Raw genomic sequence first — 20,306 nt, forward strand, 5'->3', positions numbered from 1 at the left:
TCTAAATGGAAACGTTAGCGTGTAGTTCACTGAACAAAAAAACTCGTTGGCAATATAAAATACTACTCGGATGAAATACTCCACTTAACATCTTATCCTTTTCCTAAGATCTCACTTTCTCTCACTCCACCGATTATTCATTTCCCTTCACGAACCTTAACCCTTCTCTCTGAAACTGTTATCAGCTTAAAGAATGGAGGGAGCAGCTGCCTCCGCCGTTATTGATGTTCTTGTTCAAAACCTGATCGACTACAAGAAAAAGTTCATACTTGTTCAAGGTCTCAACAAAGAAGCAGCAAAACTAACTGAGCGTATGGATGCTCTCCAGAAATTCTTGGAAAACGCCGAGATGAGTACCATTCCCAGTGATGGTGTCAAAAGATGGCTCGACATGCTTAAAGAGGTGACCATCGAAGCTGACAATGTTTTGGATGAGTTCAACTATGATCTCCTTTCCAAAGCAAACAAGCCCATCAAACCCATGAAACAAAAGGTACTATCATGCTTCTCATCATGCCCTAATATATTACGTTCCCGAAATATGGCTCTTAGAATCCGAGAAATCGATGAGAATTTGGAGTATATTTACAATAAGGGAGAGGAGCTTGTCCTCAATTACATGGTTGCCACCTATGAGCCCACTTTGCCTGATGCTACTTTAGAAACTGACCCATTCACTCTTGATCCAATTTTTATTGGAAGAGATGATGTCGTGTTAGAAATAGTTGATATTCTTACCACTTGTATGACAACTGATGAACGTGTTGTTATCCTTGCCATTGTGGGAATGGGAGGATTGGGGAAAACGACCTTGACCAAAAAAGTCTTCAGTCATCTAAAGAAAGAGGCTCACTTTGGATCATATATCTGGGTTTGTGTTTCTCAAAATTTTGATCCAAACGTTCTTTTAAGGGAAATCCTCAAAGGATTGCCTTCCTCTTCCTATTCTGAAGTTGAAACTGAGAGTAGGCAAGATATGCTGAAAAGGCTTCAAGAAGCTTTAAAAGATAAAACTTATCTCCTTATTCTTGATAATGTTTGGAATCAAGATCGTCCCAAGTGGGAAGATTTTATTAATTCCTTATTGGACGTTACTTCTATCAAGGGAAATGCTATTGTTGTTACCACTAGAATTACAGAGTTTGCTACAATTGTGAGGCCACATCATACACATGAGCTGAAAGGGCTGTTAGAAAATGATTTTTGGACAATTATTAAAGAAAAAAGCTTAGGAAAACAAGATTTTCCATCGGAATTAGAGGCTATTGGGAAAAGGATTGCAACAAGATGTCAAGGTTTGCCATTAGCTGCCAGCGTATTTGGTGGAATAATGCGCGATAAATCTGAAGAAGAATGGCTTTCAGTCGAAGAGAATTGGCTTTCACACATTGTAGATATCACAAAGATATTGAGTTTGAGCTATGATAACTTGTCTTCACTGTCACTGAAAAAGTGCTTCACATACTGTTCGATTTTTCCAAAAGGTCACAAAATAGTGAGGCAAGAGTTGATTGACCTATGGATATTAGAAGGTTTTCTTCAACATGACGAAAGAAATGACATGGAGACTGTGGGCAACAATGTATTCAATATTCTTCTACACAACTCTTTATTGGTAGTTGAAGAGAGAGATGTGTATGGAAATGTTGAAAGTTGTGTGATGCACAATCTTATGCATGATCTCGCAAGTTCTCTTTTAAGTGGAACCGATCAAGTTCGATATTTGTATCACGGAGATGGTGACGCTGATATAAATGAAAGAACAGAAGAAGCAAACAAATATGTGCGTACGTTGATCTTCCAAGGTGAAATTATTGAAACCACAGTCTTCTCGGGTTTCAAGTATTTGCAATTCCTCACTCTCGATTGTGATAAAGTTACAGAGTTACCGAGTTCCATTCGTATGTTGATATGTTTGAGGAATCTTAATATTTCAAGAACACGAATTGAAAATTTGCCAGATTGGATTTGTGAACTCGGTGGTTTGCAAAAATTGTATGCATTGACATGGTCTTTGAAGGAACTGCCAAGTACGTTTGAGTACTTGATTAGTTTACAGTATTTTTATATTCAGAGTGGTGTAAAGTTGCCTCCTAGGATTGGGAGATTAACTAATCTGCAAGCTCTCAAGTTTAGAGTGGGAGAGCTGAAAGGATACACGATTGAAGAGTTGGGGAGTTTGGACAATCTCGAACGACTGTCTATTGAGAATCTGGAAAAGGTAGCTGACACTGAGGAAGCGAAGAAAGCAAAGTTATCTAAGAAGCGAAAACTAAGCGCCTTGGAGTTAGAATGGGGTGAAAATGGGAAATGTGGAAGAAATGATGGGCCTCTCAAAAAGGAAGAAAGGAATGATGAGGCTGTGTTGGAAGGACTCAAACCTCACCAAGAGCTAAAGGTGTTAAAGATTGCAGGATTCAAAGGCGAAAGATTACCATCATGGATTGTTGAAAGGAGGCTTGACTGGCTGATCGAGATAACACTGAGTAGCTGCCAAGAATTTGATGAAATTCCGACATTGGGGGACTTGCCAAATCTCAAATTTCTTAGTTTGAGCAAATTGAGCAATGTGAGGTCTATAAATTCTTTATTCTGTTGGACTGGCAATAGCGACGAAGTCATCTTTCCATCACTTGAAAGTATGTCATTGTTAAATATGGCTGAGCTGAGCGAGAAGAGACGAACAGAATTTGCCAATGAAGTGAAGGTATTTCCTCATCTTAAATCCTTGAAGATACACCACTGCTATAGATTGGAATATCTCCCAAACTGGTTATTCCGTAAAACTCATAGTCTCTCTGAATTGGATATAAAGCATTGCCCCATGTTGAGAATATTACCAGATGGTTTACACGCTCTAGATTCTCTGGAGCAGTTGACTATAAGAGGCTGTCGAAGTCTGAGGTCCATAGCGTATCCAAGTGGTGGGAGGAGCTTTACATCCCTCCGTAGTTTGGAGATTCATGATTGCCATGAGCTGGTGGAAATGGTGGAGCCATTGGCGCCTTTGCTCAAGAAAGTGTCTATGGTGGAGCTAAAGAGCCTTCAGAATCTACCTAGGTTTCTTCGTTGCTTGGAAAAATCACAATTTCTTGAACAACTGACCGTTGTTGCTGTCCCTATATTCATGTTCAATTCTAGTGGCTATGTCTGGCCTTTTCGCAGGTTGAAAAAATTGGAGATCGATATTAGCAGGCTATGGTCAGAAGAGAATAGAGTGGCCATTAATGCGAGAGTCGACTACATATTGCTAGACTGTCACTTTTCACTTGGTGAACTAACTTTGACAGGGCTAGATATATGGAAGTGTTTGCCAAAATCAATTCAACATCTCAAGGTTCTTCATAGTTTAGAGTTGGAGGGTTTTGGAGAAGAAGCATTGCCTGAATGGTTTGGACATCTCTCATCTCTAACAAAGTTGTGCCTATCTGATTTTACAAACTTGAGGAGTCTTCCCTCAATGCAGAGACTCACCAAATTACAGGAGTTTCACATTCGCGATTGTCCAAAATTACGGATGGCCTCTGAGAGGCACCAGTTGCTGAGTCGCACCATCATCTACGTCAATGGTCACAAGCTTTAGATCTGCTGCTCAATTGTAAGTCTAATCTTCCTTTGTTTATCTACATCCTTAGTGGAGTACAAGAAAGTGAATCAGCATAAAATTTCAATCCAAAATATAAGTCGTTTCTACTTTAATAGGATTCTCATTCTTCATTAGGATTCAAAGTGCTTTTTTGGAAGTCTTTTGTAGTAGATAAATGATACACGAAAGACTAAGAAAAGAGGGAAATCTTAGCTAACTATACTTGTGGTAATAGTTGTGTTGAAAAATGTGAGTGAAGTCTTACAAAGATACTAAACTCTTATTATCTCTGTTCCAGCTTCGTTCCTTCTTGTGTTTCTATAAGAAAGCTTAGGGGACTCTGGAGGAGGATGAGGGAGGATTTGTGTTGGAGTTTGAGGTGAAGATGGAATTATTGTCCATTAACATTTCTTCAAATCCACACTGGTAAGATACAGCTTCACCAACAATTAATCTCATTTTCTTTGAATCATATTTTTCTTACAATTTATTTGAGACATCATCTCCAATTCTAGCCATGTTTTTACATATGTTTTCCTCTACTTGTTTGGACTGTAAATTGCATATTAAAATTTCCCAATAGGTTTGGAGAAGAAGATGAAGCAGAGACTTGTGTAATTTGCATACCAATATTTGACGGCTGTACTCATTTTATCCATGACTATTGCATGACAATTGTAAAATGTAATGTATTTAAGAAGTTCTGATTGCTTTTATTGTTGTTGCATTTTATGCAACAAGCTCTTATATTTTGTAGTTATGTCTTGGTCTTTTGTCTGTCTATTAGACTACGGTCACTTCACTTATATTTAGTGATGGATGCATGTGTTTGTGTTGCAAATTGCAAATAAAAAATTTCCCAACAGGTTTGGCATGTGTTTGTGTTGTGTGTACGTATTTCTTGTACCTCAAAATGGTGGCAAAAGAAGATGAAGCAGAGACTTGTTTCCAAACAATGTCGAAATTTGTATACCAAGAGATATTGACGGTTGTACTCATTTTTATCCGTGGTGTTATTGCATGAAAATTGTAAAATGTATGGTATTTAAGAAGTTCGGATTGATTTTGTTGTTGAACTTTTATGTAGTTATGGATGTGCCGGACACATCATGTCAGAGCAATTGGCGCTGCATAGCTGCTGAGTCACCTCTGGCAAGCAGGCAACAACGACTCGACAGCTACGCAGCGCAGTTCAACAAACCAGTTTTTCCATCACATCATCATCATCATCAGTAACCAATTTTGAGCAGCCATCGGATCAATCCTTCTGTTCACTCTGTTTGAACCAACATTCTCTAATAAGTAGTAACTAATAAGATCTGTTGTGTTACACTGAGATGTTGTTTCCTGCACTACCTACATCGCATACTTTGGGCAATCCTGGTGAGTATTTCTCTGCACGAATCGTTTCATATGGCTTCTTTTCGTTCTGTTTTTCGAAGATTTGAACAAGTATGTTGTCAAACACAGGGTGCCATGGTCATGGAGTTGGGGCGGATATCTTTGTTTCCATTCTTTCTATTTTTGTGTTGTTTTGGGCACATTGTTAGCCCTTTTGTGTGAAGAGGGGTTTAGATTTGTGATGGGAGCTTGTTTAATGTGTATAATAATAGCTTTGTTTCTCTATCTTATCTTGTGTTTTTCTTTTTTAAATGTCATCTTTTTGTCCTTTTTGTTACATAATGTGATAATGGTGTGCATAACTATTTTTTAAATTATCAATAATTTTTCTCTATTATAAGGTGTGGATTATAAATAGCTAGCGCGAGAATCAAGTTTAATAACATGACATGAGGCCCATATAGATACAAAAATTAGGCCCAGCCCTTATAATTCACAATTTAACTCACCCACAAAATTTTATAATTTAATTATGTAATTAACATTTATTAATCAAAATTCAGATTTTGTATTTTTTTGTATAAAATTTATTTGAACTCAAAAAGAAATTTCTTAAACTTTATGATACGTCGTACAAATTTTGAAAGAAGCAAATAAACTAGAAACAATTATTTTTCATGATTTTATAAGCAATTAACCAAAAAAGAAGCAAGACAACTAAATACGTATGTATCATTTTTTTCAAAATAAAAATAAATAATATTAAAAGTTATATATACCCTGAAGTCCATTTTTTTCTCATGACAAACACGTTTAAGAAATAAAGATGGTTTAGTTTTTATATCACCGATTAACTAATATAAGTACTTATATTTATCTTTTATTTTAATTCAACTCACCATATTATTTAATCTGATACACGACCCTGTTAACAAAATTTGACTAGTATGGTCATTTCTCATTTGCCTGCCAAACGACAATTAAATTAAAATATAAAACAAAAAAGAAGTTGCGGCAGGACCGAAAGATGAGAACATGAAAAAGAAAAGCATATGTAGAAGAATGAAAGGCTGTGAGCTCTTATCCATTTCTTTACCTAATATCTCTCTTTCTCTTAGTGCACCAATAATACATTTCCATTCCTAAACTCTAGACTAGACCTGCCCACGGTTCATGAACCGGCGGTTTCAGTTCGGAACCGCCAGTTCCGATTTTGAGAAATATGGAACCAGAACTGAACCGTGAGGCTGTTTCACGATTTCGGTTCTGCGGTTTCGTAGCGGTTTAGGTTCGGTTTCGCGGTTTCGCAGTTATTTTCCTTAATTTTTTTTTGCCATGTAGTTTGAAATTATAAAATAAATTGGAACAAGGAAATGATAGTTTAAATTGAATTAAGACGAGTAAAGTGAAAATGATATCAAATTTACAATTTACATATACAGATTACAATGTGATAAAATTTATAAACCAATTACAATGTGATATAATTTACAAACAAATTACAAAGTGATATAAATAGGGGGAAATGAGGTCCAATTTGAATTTAAAATTAGCATTTAAATATATAAATAAATAAATAAAAATAAAAGAAATGGTGTTTTGTGCAATCAATTTTGAATAGTGCAACCATCACCCACTGCCAACCAATCAATTTTGAAGACTCAACTAATCAATTTTGAAGACTACAAATTCATTAATCAATGTTAATTAGAGTATTATGCTTTATTTAAAGTAATCAATTTTTTCTAAGTTTTATTAAACAATGTTCAATAAATATTTATTAATAATGATCCATACTCCATGGACTCCATACGTAAAAAAACTATGTTAATTAATAAAATCAGAAATAGTATTATAAAGTTATTACCATAATCAATGGTCCATACTCCATAGACTCCATCTTGTAATCTAGTCTATTTTTTTTATTATCTTTTCTCTTATGTTTACCAAATTACCATCCAATTTTACCAAATAGTATTATAAAGTTATTTTTGCTACAAAATTTTGTCTCACATTATTGTTTTCACAGATATTACCAAATCCAAAAATGAAATTTACTTATAAAAGTATAAAACTCAAAAACCGGTTCATTCAACAATGTTTTATTTAATGGAGTATAGTTTTAATATAAGGATTAACTATGTTTAAATTTATCAATTGCATTGGCGGTTCGGAATCGTGAAACCGTCAGTTGACCGACGGATCGGTCCCGGTTTCGGTTCGAAAAATTTGGAACCTGAACCGAACCACGGTTCTAAAATTCACGGTTTCGGTTCTAAAACCGGCGGTTACGGTTTTGGTTTTAACCGCCGGTTCGGTAAACCTTGGGCAGCTCTACTCTAAACCTTCTCCCTGAAACAGTTATCATCAGCTGAAAGAATGGAGGGACAAGCTGCCGCCGCCGTCCTTCAAGTTGTAGTTCAAAACCTCATCGACCACTCCAAGAAAGAGTTCTCACTTGTCCGAGGCCTCGAAAAAGAAGCAAAAAAGTTAAGTGGGAGTCTGGACACGATCCAGAAATTCTTGAATGATGCAGAGAAGCGTACTATTCCCGGTGAGGGTGAGGCTGTCAAAAGCTGGCTCAAGAAGCTTGAAAACGTGGCGTTCGATGCTGACAACGTTTTGGATGAGTTCAACTATCATCACCTCTGCAAACAAATCAAGCCCATCAAACCTATGAAACATAAGGTACTCTCATGCTTCTCCTCACCATGCGTTAGCATTTCACGCTCCCGAAATATGGCTCTTAGAATCCAGGAAATCAATGAGAATTTGGAGGTCATTAACAAAGAGGCTGCCGACCTTGACCTTGACCTTGGCCTCAAAGAGATGCTTGCCACCAATGTGCCCACTTTTCCTCATGTGTCTCGTGAAACTGACTCATTCACTCTTGATCCAATTTTTATTGGAAGAGATAAGGTGATGTCAGAAATAGTTGAGATTCTTACGACTAGTATCAGATCTGATGAACGTTTAATTTCTATCCTTGCCATTGTGGGAATGGGAAGACAACTTTGACTAGGAAAGTCTTTCATCTTCTAAAACAAAACAAACTCTTTGGATCACATATTTGGGTGCATGTTTCCCAAATTTTTGATCCAATCATTCTTTTCAAGAAAATCCTCAAGGAGTTGACTTCTTCTGATCAAGTTGAAGTTGAGAGTAGGCAAGAAATTCTCAAAAAGATTCAAGAAGCTTTGAAAGATAGGCCTTATCTTCTTATTCCTGATGATGTTTGGAATGAAGTTCGTCCCACATGGGATGGTTTTATCAATTCCTTGTTGGGCATTAGTTCTGTTAAGGGAAATGTCATTGTTGTTCGATTTTTTGCATATTGTTCGATTTTTCCTAAAGGTCATAGAATCGAAAGGCATAAATTGATTGAGTATTGGATGGGAGAAGGATTTCTTGTAGTTGAAGGAAGCAATGACATGGGATCTATCGGAGACAAATTTATCAATGTTCTTCTACACAACTCTTTACTCCAAATTGCCAAAAGAGAAAATTATGGAAATGTGACAAGTTGTGTGATGCACGATCTTGTGCATGATCTTGCATCTCCTGTTTTAGCCGGTTCTCATAATGCAGATGGCATAACCCCTATTCGATACATGCTTCTCAAAAGTAATGTTCTAAAAGAAAATGCAAAATATTTGCGGACTCTATTAATGGATTATAACATCTATGTTACCATGTTCTCTGACTTCGAAAGTCTTCGTGTTTTAACTGTTGGAAGGTGTCCAATTGAGGAGTTGCCAAGTTCAATCATGAAGTTGATATTAACTTAACAAGAATTGAATATCTTCCGGATTGGATTGGTAAACTGGTTCACTTGCAAACATTAAGGGCACACAATGATTGTTTAAGAAGTACTTAACTAACTTATGTCATCTTTATATTGATTACCGTGGGATGAAGAAAGCGAAGGTGAATGTAAATATGATGAGGATGTGTTGGAAGGCCTTCAACCTCACTCAAATTTGAAGAAGACGTTAACGATTATGGGATTCCAGGGAGAAAGATTTCCATCATGGACGCAACCTCTTGTTATATGCACCCCCAGTTTGAAGGAGTTGATCATATATTATTGCCCCATATTGAAAGGATTACCAAATGGTATATGGATCAATTTGAAGGAGTTGATTATACAGGATTGTGATGATTTGGAAGATATTGGCGTACAACAATCACAAGGAAGCCTCGAAGATTATTAATTGCGATGGTTTGCAGTATTTGCCATGTGAAATGATAAGAGTTGAGAATTATTAGAGTTCTTCAATCCAAGATTGGGAAAATCTGCCAGATTCACCTAAACATCTTACTGCTCTTAAATGGTTAGATTTGGAGACTATTGGAAATGGAAAGTTACCTCTATGGTTACGTCACAAATGTCACGCCCTGCAACTATATCCAGATTAACGGAAAAAAAATTAAGTGATTATGAATATCTTCGAATTCTTGTTTGTTTTTATAGTATTTTTGTCACAATTTACACTGAAATAATACAACCGTTTTGCTGGATACTATATTCATCATGTCTAATGTTTTATAAATATTGCATCTCATTAGTCTCATCTATTGCACTGTTTGTTATACAGGGATGCCGTTGGCAGAGCTACGTATATTTATGTTATTATTATCATGCTGTTATATTTTAAGGTGTGGTGATTTTTCTTATCTTTTTTTTTTCTGGCGTTAGTTGTTCTATATGATTTTTGGTAGATGCTACACTTGGATAGGAATTTTGGATGTAAAATCTTGGTCCAGATATTATTTAGGACTCATTAGGCTTGCGATGATATTTAGGATTGTGATTATGGAGAAATAAATATACAGGTTTTTTGTGTTGTGATTGGAAATACCAAAGAAAATGTAAGAAATATAATTTTATGTTGAATTCAAATAGATATGGATGGAGGTAGTCCTTTTTAGTAGATCAACTTGCAAAACTAAGTTGCACACACTTATTCCAAAATGTTTAATTGAACGCTACTTTTCCTCTCAATGAGATTATGTATTTATGATGACAATATTTTCGTGTTTTATTTTGATTAATCATTAAACATTTCTTCAAATTCACACAAGTAAGATTGTAGAGAATGTGGATATATATTATATACAATTTGTTTGAGACATCATCTCCAATTCTAGCAGTGTCGAATTTGCATTCCATGAAAGTTTGACGGTTATACTCATTTTATCCCTGTTTTTATTGCATGAAAATCGTAAAATGTATGGTAACAAGTTTGGATTCATTTTATTGTTGTATTTTATCAAACACGATCCTAGCGTGGATGAGTATGAGCTATAGATTACAGATGTTGGATAATCTATAAAAAAAACTATATTTTGTACCTCAGTTCCTCGACCCGACTTACACGAAACTTCACCGTACGAGTGTGAAGCAACTCCAACACCTCAACACATTCAACCAGATCCGAATCACTTACCAGCAACACCCATTCCTCGTCGTCGTCAAGATACCTGAGCTGGAACTCCCCCGTCCCAAGTTCGAACCTCTTCGCCACCTCCGAATACAGTTCAAAGCACCCTGCCGACGGCTCGAACTTGAATCTCACCGTGTTTTCTCCATCAGTAGCTTTCACCGTGATTATGGCAGAATCTCTCCTCACATTTGTAGTTTCATCAAGACTACCAGAGCTTGATGAACTGACGTTCATCATCGGCACAGATTCAGAGACGTACAGCGAGTTAGTCACGTCCGACGATGCCTGCTTCTTGTTAATCTCATCACTGGAGCATGCTTTCCAGCCACTGTTCCGAGCTTGGGGAAGGAACGGATCGTGTGGATCCATTGATGGAGTCATCCAAGGCATCGTGTTCAAACTAGCCGGCCATGACGGACTCATGTCTAATACAGCCAACTTGGATCCATCGCAGTTTAATACATCTTCCATATCTACAAGACATTCTTCTTCCCTTTCCACATCAATGACTACACAGCCTGCTGTGGTTTCGACGACGACATCTGATTGTGCGGACAAACTAGTTCGACCGGTCAGCAAAAGATTTCTACCACAGTCGAGATCTACACCTGGAACAGATTCAAGCATGCCTCGTATCTTCTTCAAAGACCGATCGACCTTTTTTATTTTGCGGAAAGGCCACCGAGCGATTCCATGTTGCCTACATATCCTTTTGAGAGTTGTAGGACACACTGCAAAGATTTACGACTAAAACAATTAAGGTTTCATCAAGACATTCCGTATATGGAACGCATATTTAACAATTTCTCTACTTGTTTCGATTATGCAGCAATGATATCAATTGATACGCAAATAAAATAAACAATCACTCACCACCAAGGCTACTTGCAGCATGTTTAAGGTTTTCAGAGAAGTATTTCTGAAGAACATTCAAGCTGATGTTCTTCTCACTCGTATTTCGTTTCTTCTCCGTCTAGACAAGAAACGAAACAACGCAATTCATCACATTATCATTGAAAGGAACTCTGCAGATTAAAAACTTGATGACAGTATTTGCTTATGAAGTATTACCTGTTTAGAATATCTTTTGGTGGAGTGTAACTCGTCGTTTATAACCAGCTGCTCAGGCTTCGTTTCCTCGACTAATTCTGAAACTTTACTTAGACTAGTGCAGATCGTCTCGACATTAGCCAAGAGGCTTCTAACCAAGAGAAGCTTCTCATTATCCCCTTTTGTGTCTACCGGAAGAAAGAACTCTACGACATAGTCGTCTTCAGCGGTGTAACTACTTCTTAGCCTGATAGCAACAGCAGCACTAAGGCCTAGTTTTCGAGCGTGATGAACTAGCGGATATTCACTTACATGAAACTCCTTCACATCGGGGTAGAAAAATGGTCTGTTCGATTTGAGAGCTTTTCCAACTAGACCTTTTCCTTCTTCGAGGAAGTGATTCGTGCAAGCATGCACGAATCCCTCCATACGCTCGTCGGTCGAGTAGCAGGTTGATTCCTCGAGGAAGAGCACTTGAGCTGTCTCATTAGGGATCCATGTTAAGGCGAGTGGCAAGCGATGAGAACGACAAATGGCAAACAAGATGTCCTTGATTTCAGCCAATGCCGCCCTTTGATTACTCGAAAGACTCTGCAGAGATAAAACATAGTATTCATGAAGTGAATCGAGATTATGACATTAAACTTCGAGCAATTGATACCTGCGGAGAAAGACGTGACGATTGTCTGCTGCTTAAATCCACGGCCTATTACGAAAACAGAGGATTAAGGAGTTATCTCTATAGCTCTTAGAATATACGGTAGAATTTTAGTTGAACGAACGCAATTCTCTCAAAGGGGAACGGAACAAACCTGTAAAGCACGAGATACATATTCCATCTCAGAATCAAAATTGGATTTCTCCTCAGTAGTAACGATTTCAAGAACGGCACAACAAGATCTTTCATCTGAACAATCCTCAAACACGGGTAAAGCAATAGATCCACGAACTTTGTGATGAACCGCGTGTTGCACCCTCAAGTACTCAGCTTTATTGTAGTACATCAGATTCGAAGTCCACTCCGGCGCCTTTGAGGTGAAGACACGGCCGGGAAGCCCGAGAAGAGAGCTCGCTCCAGGCTCAGCAGCAAAAGAAAAGAGTCTGGATATCTCGCGATACTCAGACAGTCGCCCATCGTGTAAATATGGCTGTCCAGCCGTGCTCAGGATGCATTCGTCGCCATTTCTCAGTGGGACCCACACCTGGGCCAGAGCACCCCCTCTGAACGAACGTATGCAGAGATGCAATGCTTTCAGCAGCTTCTCATCCAGAGATGGCCCAAGAGGCCTTGATATCACACTTCTCTCCACATAACGTTTCTTCCCGTTCGGATAATTGACGCCATCCATGTCCATCTCTTGCAACGCCATCGCATCACCTTCAAACGACACCTTGTCATCGTAGCCTCTTTCCATCGAGTTCACTTCATCGAAGGGTGATAAATTTGTGGAGGGAAATATATGATCTGATAAGTTACTAAAGCTGATTGACCATTCATCGCGTTCCTCGTAGTTCATCAGCTCGACATTGCAGCTCGAGGGGTAGTCGGAATCCAGTTCCACGGTACCTTCCATCTATGAAACAAAGATTTCTAAGCAATATTCACAATTTCTTCACGAAATGGCCTAGCAACCATACTCACACAGTAAATCTCCCATTTCCCCCAATTTCTAGCTTTAATATCCTAATATCGTAGATATCATATATACAGATTAAATCTCCCATCCATTTCCCCCAATTTCTAGCCCTAATTTATTAAATCTCCCATCCATTTCCCCCGAATTTGGCCTAAATTTACACGTATACTCTAACACAATTAAATAAAATAAATAAAGACTACAAATTCGAATTTTTACTCCAAAAAGAGAAGGGATTTCAATTTCTCCGATACCTGTTTCCTGTTCGACGAAATTCCAACAAGAAATGTTACTAACTCTCTATGAATGAACTCATCTTCTTCGAGTGGGAGCTATATACCTCCATTCTCTAGTAAACTATTTGCAGAAATACAAAAGGACTCGATTTTTTCTGCTACTTTTTTCAATAACTGCTGTAAATCCGGAAACCAAAAGGTATAATACTCGAATCAGTGCGCCGATTATTTCTCTTTTCTTTTTCAAAAACGAAACAAACAAACGAGAATGTTCCTCGGACTAATAGATACTGCAAATCACTGAGAGATATAAAAACAATCGAAATAAAAAACGTACAGTGATTAGGAGTTCGTACAATAACGAGGAGCTGGAGTAGACCTTTTGTCGAATATATGGAGTGCATTAATGGCTGATTCTCTCTGCTTGGAGATTCATACCAGTGTTTGATTGATCTGGGTTTGGGATTAATAATTTGGAGGTACTTCGTAAAGTCAGATTTGCCGTCACTATCGCACAGCAATGACGGGATCTTTCCTCGATTCTTGGAAATTGGAATCCAGCGGGTTTTAGATTCCAACCACGCGTTACACTGATTGGAATCTTGGGCTGAGCTGTCACGTCATGTCTGAATGATTAATTATTTTATCATTTTACTAATTAGGTGATTAGAGTTGTTTAGTGGTCTCAAACTAAGTAATATCAGGCGCTAAAAAATAATGCGGCAACGTGGCGTCTTGCTTGCGCATTGATGTCGACAATTAGCAATTGTGATTTTTAGGTTAGGTTCATTATTGGTATTAGAAAATTAGCAGTCATTTTGGCTAGTATACAAGATAAGACAGATAACTAATGAATTACATAATTTTTAAAAAAGAGTATTTTAAGTTAAAATTATAATTTTTATATATTACTTATTTAATTAGTTAAATTTGGTAATTATGAATTTTTTGTATCTCGGGGCATTAAAGCATATGTCTTCATTTCTATATTTATGCTATTGCTATTTATTAAGAAATTATAATGAAAATATGATTTCTAATTATAGTAAAAATATGACTTCTAAAGATTTGTTAAATTCTTGTAAATTAATTTTTAGTTTTAATTTAAGAATTGCTAACATTCTTAAGTGAAGTATTGGCTATGCTATTATATTAATTTAAAGTACCCATTTTTATTGACTTGATTAGTCCAATAGTTTTGGAACTGAGATATAAAATTAATTGTAATTTTTAATATTTGCAATTAGCTCATGATGGTCAAAACTAATACTGATGTGATACAAAATCACCTTATTCAGATGGCATTAGCCCCATAAGGGCATTAGCAATGGGGCGTCCTATAAGCCGCTCTAAGCATTTTCTTTATTTGAATATTTTAATAACTACAAAAATTGGAAAAAACCTTCATTTCATTTAAAATTAATACATTACAATACGAATTAAAAAAAATACGCATCCTCAACGACGGCAGTTACGGTCCCAAACTTCTTCAATCATGTCGTTCACGAGCTGAGCATGGTCTTGTTGGTTGCGCATTGATGCATGTCTAGATAGAACCCCATTGAAGCCCGTTGGTAATCCTCGAGCGTGGGGCGCGGTCGCCGTGCTGGAGCTTGATCCACCTTCATCATCGGCATCATCTGCCCAACCGGTGACACTTCCACCTTCGTGTTCGACTATCATGTTGTGTAAGATTATGCACGCATACATGACATCGGCGATTACTTCCTTGAACCAGGGACGCGCGGGCCCTTTCACTATTGTCCACCGTGATTGGAGCACACCGAATGCCCACTCCACATCCTTCCGTTCCGCATCCTGCTTTTGCGCAAATAAAACTCTTTTCTCACCCATTGGGCAACTGATCGTCTTCAGAAAAACAGGCCACCTTGGGTATATGCCATCGGCCAAGTAGTACCCTATGTGATATGGGCGCCTGTTGGCAGTGAACTTGATGGTCGGGCCGTTGCCATTGCGTTGCTCGGTGAAGAGGGTGGATGAGTTGAGGACGTTGATGTTGTTGTTCGACCCCGCTACACCGAAGTAAGCATGCCAGATCCAGAGCCGATGGTCAGCGACGGCTTCGAGGATCATCGTCGGGTGGCTGCCCTTGTATCCTCTAGTAAATTGGCCTCTCCACGCCGTCGGACAATTCTTCCACTCCCAGTGCATACAGTCGATGTTCCCTAGCATCCCAGGAAATCTGTGCGCCATCTCGTGCATCTTCATCAGGCCCTAGCAATCCACAGCAGTCGGCTTTCGCAAATATGTGTCGATGTAAGCCTCCACAACTCTCCTACAAAATCTCTTCAGGCACTCGCGGCCAGTTGTCTCCCTGACGTGAAGGTACTCATCGAACATGCCCGTCGTGGTGCTGTAGGCCAACTGTCGAAGTGCAATCGTGCACTTCTGTAGCGGCGTAAGTCCGGGTCTACCGATGCCATCTTCTCGATACTAGAAGTATTCATCACGTGACTCCAACGTCTAGACAATGTTGAGAAAAAGATAACGATGCATTCTAAACCGGCGATGAAAAACAGTCAGGCCCCACTGTGGTTGTTCGGCAAAATAGTCTGCAAATAGACGTTCGTGAGCTACCGCGTGGTCGCGGCGGACAAATGTCCGACGTCTAATACGCCTGGGAATTTGCTCAGCCGCCGCCTCCTACTCCTCGCGCTGCATTTCAGCTAAGCAATCTGCCATTGCGTCATTAACGGCATCGAATAAGGCTCGAGTCAAGGTCCGACTAACGACCTCCGAGGTACTCCAGTCGTCGTCGTGGTTCATTTTTATTTATGAGTGATGATCGAAATATTCGTATGGAAAGTGAGAGATCAGAGAAATGTTCGTATGAAAAATAGAATGAGAAACGAGGTTTAAATATACAAAAATTTTAAAAAAAATGAAAACGCGTTGCATCGTCCGCGTCGCCCACAGTGGGCGGACGATGGCGCGGACGATGCCCTATCATCCGCGTATCGTCCGCCGACGATCTATAGGGCGCGGACGATGCATCGGGCATCGTCCGCACACCCACAGTGGCGGACGATGGCGCGCCCGAGGCATCGGGCGGCCTATCGCCCGCCCCATTGCAGATGCCCTAAAGGTGCTATTTAATCAACACTTAAAATAGAATGATATTTTTTTGGTATATAATATTTGTTTTGATATATTACTAGTAGTAGTATTAGTCAAATAATTATGCATACATCAATAGCTTAGTACGCAACTAAAAAAAGACATCATCTATAGTTTACTATGTGATAAATGACATAAAATGTCGATGCAATAACAACCTTAATCATTCTAAATATCTCGGGCATTGTTAAAGTTACCTATAATAAATATACTAGTCTTCCATATGACTGTCTGTTAAGGATAAGTTTTGTCATTCACCATCACACATGATGACCCAATATAAAAACAAATAAAATACTAGTGTGATTGCAACTCATATACCCCCTTCATCCCAAAATAAGCGATGTACTTCTTTTTCGCCCTCTATTTAGAAAAATAATACTCATTTCGTTTCATAATAGATATCACATTTAGGAATTAACATGAGATATTAGGAGATATTATTTTATGTATTAAGTGGAAAGAGAAAATAATATATTTATATTAATGTGAGAGATAACTTTTTTCAAAAAAGGAAATGTGTCATCTTTTGTGGAACAAACTAAAAAGAAAAGTATGACATCTATTATGAGATGGAGGAAGTATAAAATAGTTGAAGTGAAGAAAAAAATAAAGTAAGAGAAAGAATTGTGTAGAGAAGACTCTCCTCTACATAATTCTCTCTCTTACCTTTTTCTCTCTACACTCTAACTATTTTATACTCCTTCCGTCCCATAATAGATGTCACACTTTCCTTTTAAGTTTGTCCCATAAAAGATGTCACATTTCCTTTTCTAGAAAAAGTTTTCTCTCATATTAATATGAATATACTATTTTCTCTTTTCACTTAACACACAAAATAAAATCTCCTAAAATCATGTATCAATCCCCTAGTATGTCATCTATTATGGGACGAAAGGAGTATTATTTTTTTAAAATGAGTGTGAAAAAGAAATGTTCACTTGTCTTGGGACGGAGGGAGTATAACCATTCTTTGAGTTATCTTGTGTGATAGACGGTGCGTGTGTGACACAATTATGCTAGATATTGAAGTCATACGTGACGCCATTTACTAATTATAAAAAGCCATTTACTAATTATAAAAAGCTTAACTATTGTAGGATTCATATATGACAATTCACTATTACTAATAAATTATTACCTAAGTCATAGATTCTTATGCAAGCTGATGGAGCCATACAATCCACCTAATCGATATATCACTATCGTATAAAAATACTACTAATAGGAAAGGATTCTTAGAATCTATTCAAATGTTTATATAATTATGGGTCTTAATTTGTAGAATTTTCTAGGAATTGGATATTGCATATTTATCTCTTTGGGAAAAGAAGAAATTACTTATTTAATTAAAGGATAAATTGCCTAAAATGTTACAAACTCTAGGGAGAGTTTAGTTTTTTCCACAAACTATAAAAATTGCGCCTAAAGTCACGAACTTTATCGGACCGTACAAATTTCCCAAACTACCCGACTCGACGACATATTTCCGTTAAAAACTTATCCCACGTAGTATGCCGGAGGCGTGACTTGGAAAATTTTCTGGCTTAACCCTAAACTCAGGTAATATAACCTCTTTTTGGCTGATTTCGAAAGCGCAACCCCAATTCAATAGACGGAAAACGTAATCGACAAGAGTGAAATCGTCGACAAACGGTTTAGGGATGAAATCGGCGACGTGTAAAGAAGATTCAATAAAAAAGCATAAAACGACGTTTAGGGATGAAATCGGCGATGTGTAAAGAAGATTCAATAAAAAAAAGCATAAAACGACGTCGTTTTGTGCCCAATCAGAAATTTTGTCAAGTCTCGCCTCCGGCATGCCACGTGAGATAAGTTTTTAACGAAAATATGTCGTCAGGTCGGATAGTTTGGGAAATTTGCACGAGCCGATAAAGTTCGTGACTTTAGGCGCAACTTTTATAGTTTATGGGAAAAACAATACTTTCTCCAAAGTTTGTGACTTTTTTGGGCAATATACCCTTAATTAAATATTCAACTTTATGTGATGCATCTGGAATTAATGTTGCAATATGTGGAACAAATAATTGGCATGTAATTTTTAATCAACAAGTTGTTGTCTTCAATAAGTTTATACATTAATTTTCCTAGTCACTAAATATAGATAAATTATTTGAAATAATTGAAAGTGCTCGTTCGGTTCTGATAAAACTTTCGATTGATAAGACCATTTTTACATAAAATTGTAGGACTTGTACATTCTATTTACATATTTGGATAACTATATGCGAAATAGTTATATAGGCGTATGACTTCATATCTCAAAATATCTATTGTTCCTAACAACCTCACATCTTAATCAAAGTTTAAGTAGTTTAAAACTTTTAAAAGCATGTTTGGTAGGGGTGATAACTCATCTAGGGATGTAATTCTACAAACAAAAATGACCATTTTTGTTCATAGAATTCCATCCCTAGATAAGTTATCACCCTACAAAACATGTAATATAATAATACAAATCGTACTACACACTAAGTGTCATAATAATACCAATATTTAAAGTTTTTCTACGTGAGATTTGAAAATGACTTCCAATATGTATATTTTGAAGAATACTTTTTCTAAAGTTCAAATCCGAAGATGCTCAAAACAATTTTGCAACGATATACTAAAACATTGGCCAAATATTTACAATTTTAAAAATACGATATTATTTTTTTAAAAAATTGCAAAATTTGTCAACCCCTTTATTTCATACTACTATATTCTATCCCGATTATTTTTCTAAACCAAATTTGCAATTATGTCAATTTTTTGCAACTCTACTTAACAGTCAGGCTATATATAAAATATATAGTTATATGGAATTATGTCAATTTTTTGCAACTCTACTTAACCGTAAAAAGTGAAGTCAGAGCGAAAGAAGTTATTTGGCCCACATCCACTAAATGACCCTATACTATAGTTATATGGAATTAAATTTTATGACTGAAGCGCAAATTTAAAAGCCCATTTTTTAACATTTCAAAAAAAATTGTCACATTCAAATAATGAAAGAAATAATGATACCAAATAAATATTGTTGTTGAAGCAGATAAAGATAAGATTTTGAACAATTATTTTCATCCCTAACGACAATTTATTATCAGAAGGACAAATAGTAGTTAATTTAGAATCTTGACCCCATTATGTGAGAATAGAAAGACTCAATAGTATAATTAAAATTAAAATTAAAATTAATTACACTAATAGTTTGTGTTTGACTAAATCAAATTTTGACCCCATGATAATTTGATGCAAAATAATTGTATTTTGTTTTGCCTCCTGTGTATCGTATTCGAGTACCATCATTTTATATATTAAACAATTAAATATATCAGTCTGATATATCACTAAATTCACTTGTATTTCTGGATTTTGTAATTCAACGCACATTAAAAATAAAAGAGAATGCTTTATTTTGATGAATAATAGATACCCTAAAAATTATATCGCCTATTTGAAATTTATTGTATTTATTTATTTGGACCAGTTAACAAGATCTAATAACACAGAGTAGGAGTATAAAAAATTTCATTTTAATAGAATCACAGAAATGCGAGAAAAAGGAAAACAACAATAATTTTAGATTAAAATTATAGATTGTCACTTCATATTGACTTTTGTGTATGCAAAATTGGAAAAATATACAGCATTCAACTCACATTTTCATAATTTGCTTAGAGCATCTACAATGGCTGTGAGCGGACCGGCTAGCCGATTCCCGATGCTGGTCGGTCCGCTCACCAAATCATTAAAGCCGGCGAGCGGCAAATCGGCGAGAAAAACGGCGAGCACACGCCGATTTTCAGGCGCTGGCCGATGCGCTCGCCGATCGGCTGGCCGCCATTGCAGGCTCCCGATCGGCGAG

At 37.1% G+C, this 20,306-nt stretch overlaps 2 protein-coding genes across 10 annotated transcripts; one reads left to right on the plus strand and one right to left on the minus strand.

The window, feature by feature from the left end:
• The first annotated feature begins 103 nt into the window (after positions 1-103).
• Positions 104-5,212, plus strand: LOC121774836 (putative disease resistance protein RGA4). Of its 4 annotated transcripts, none has more exons than XM_042171698.1 (4): positions 104-3,598; positions 3,885-4,012; positions 4,453-4,969; positions 5,057-5,212. In XM_042171698.1, exon 1 carries the CDS (start codon positions 194-196, stop codon positions 3,581-3,583), a length of 3,390 nt encoding a protein of 1,129 aa, XP_042027632.1. In that variant the 5' UTR covers positions 104-193; the 3' UTR covers positions 3,584-3,598; positions 3,885-4,012; positions 4,453-4,969; positions 5,057-5,212. The 4 variants fall into 4 exon arrangements, with proteins under 4 accessions (XP_042027632.1, XP_042027631.1, XP_042027633.1 ...); XM_042171697.1 differs by having other exon boundaries at positions 4,674-4,969; XM_042171699.1 differs by lacking the exons at positions 4,453-4,969; positions 5,057-5,212 and adding an exon at positions 4,170-4,357.
• Positions 5,213-10,160: 4,948 nt separating this feature from the next.
• LOC121773274 (protein NLP9-like) lies at positions 10,161-13,923 on the minus strand. Of its 6 annotated transcripts, none has more exons than XM_042170093.1 (6): positions 13,677-13,923; positions 12,237-12,998; positions 12,086-12,130; positions 11,446-12,015; positions 11,248-11,347; positions 10,161-11,105 (listed from the first exon to the last, which is right to left on the minus strand). In XM_042170093.1, the coding sequence occupies exons 2-6, from the start codon at positions 12,996-12,998 to the stop codon at positions 10,270-10,272; spliced, it is 2,313 nt and encodes a 770-aa protein (XP_042026027.1). In that variant the 5' UTR covers positions 13,677-13,923; the 3' UTR covers positions 10,161-10,269. The 6 variants fall into 6 exon arrangements, with proteins under 6 accessions (XP_042026027.1, XP_042026021.1, XP_042026022.1 ...); XM_042170087.1 differs by having other exon boundaries at positions 13,654-13,923; XM_042170088.1 differs by having other exon boundaries at positions 13,635-13,923.
• Positions 13,924-20,306: the final 6,383 nt, after the last annotated feature.

This window comes from Salvia splendens, chromosome 17 (assembly GCF_004379255.2).
Source record: "Salvia splendens isolate huo1 chromosome 17, SspV2, whole genome shotgun sequence".
NCBI lineage: Eukaryota > Viridiplantae > Streptophyta > Magnoliopsida > Lamiales > Lamiaceae > Salvia > Salvia splendens.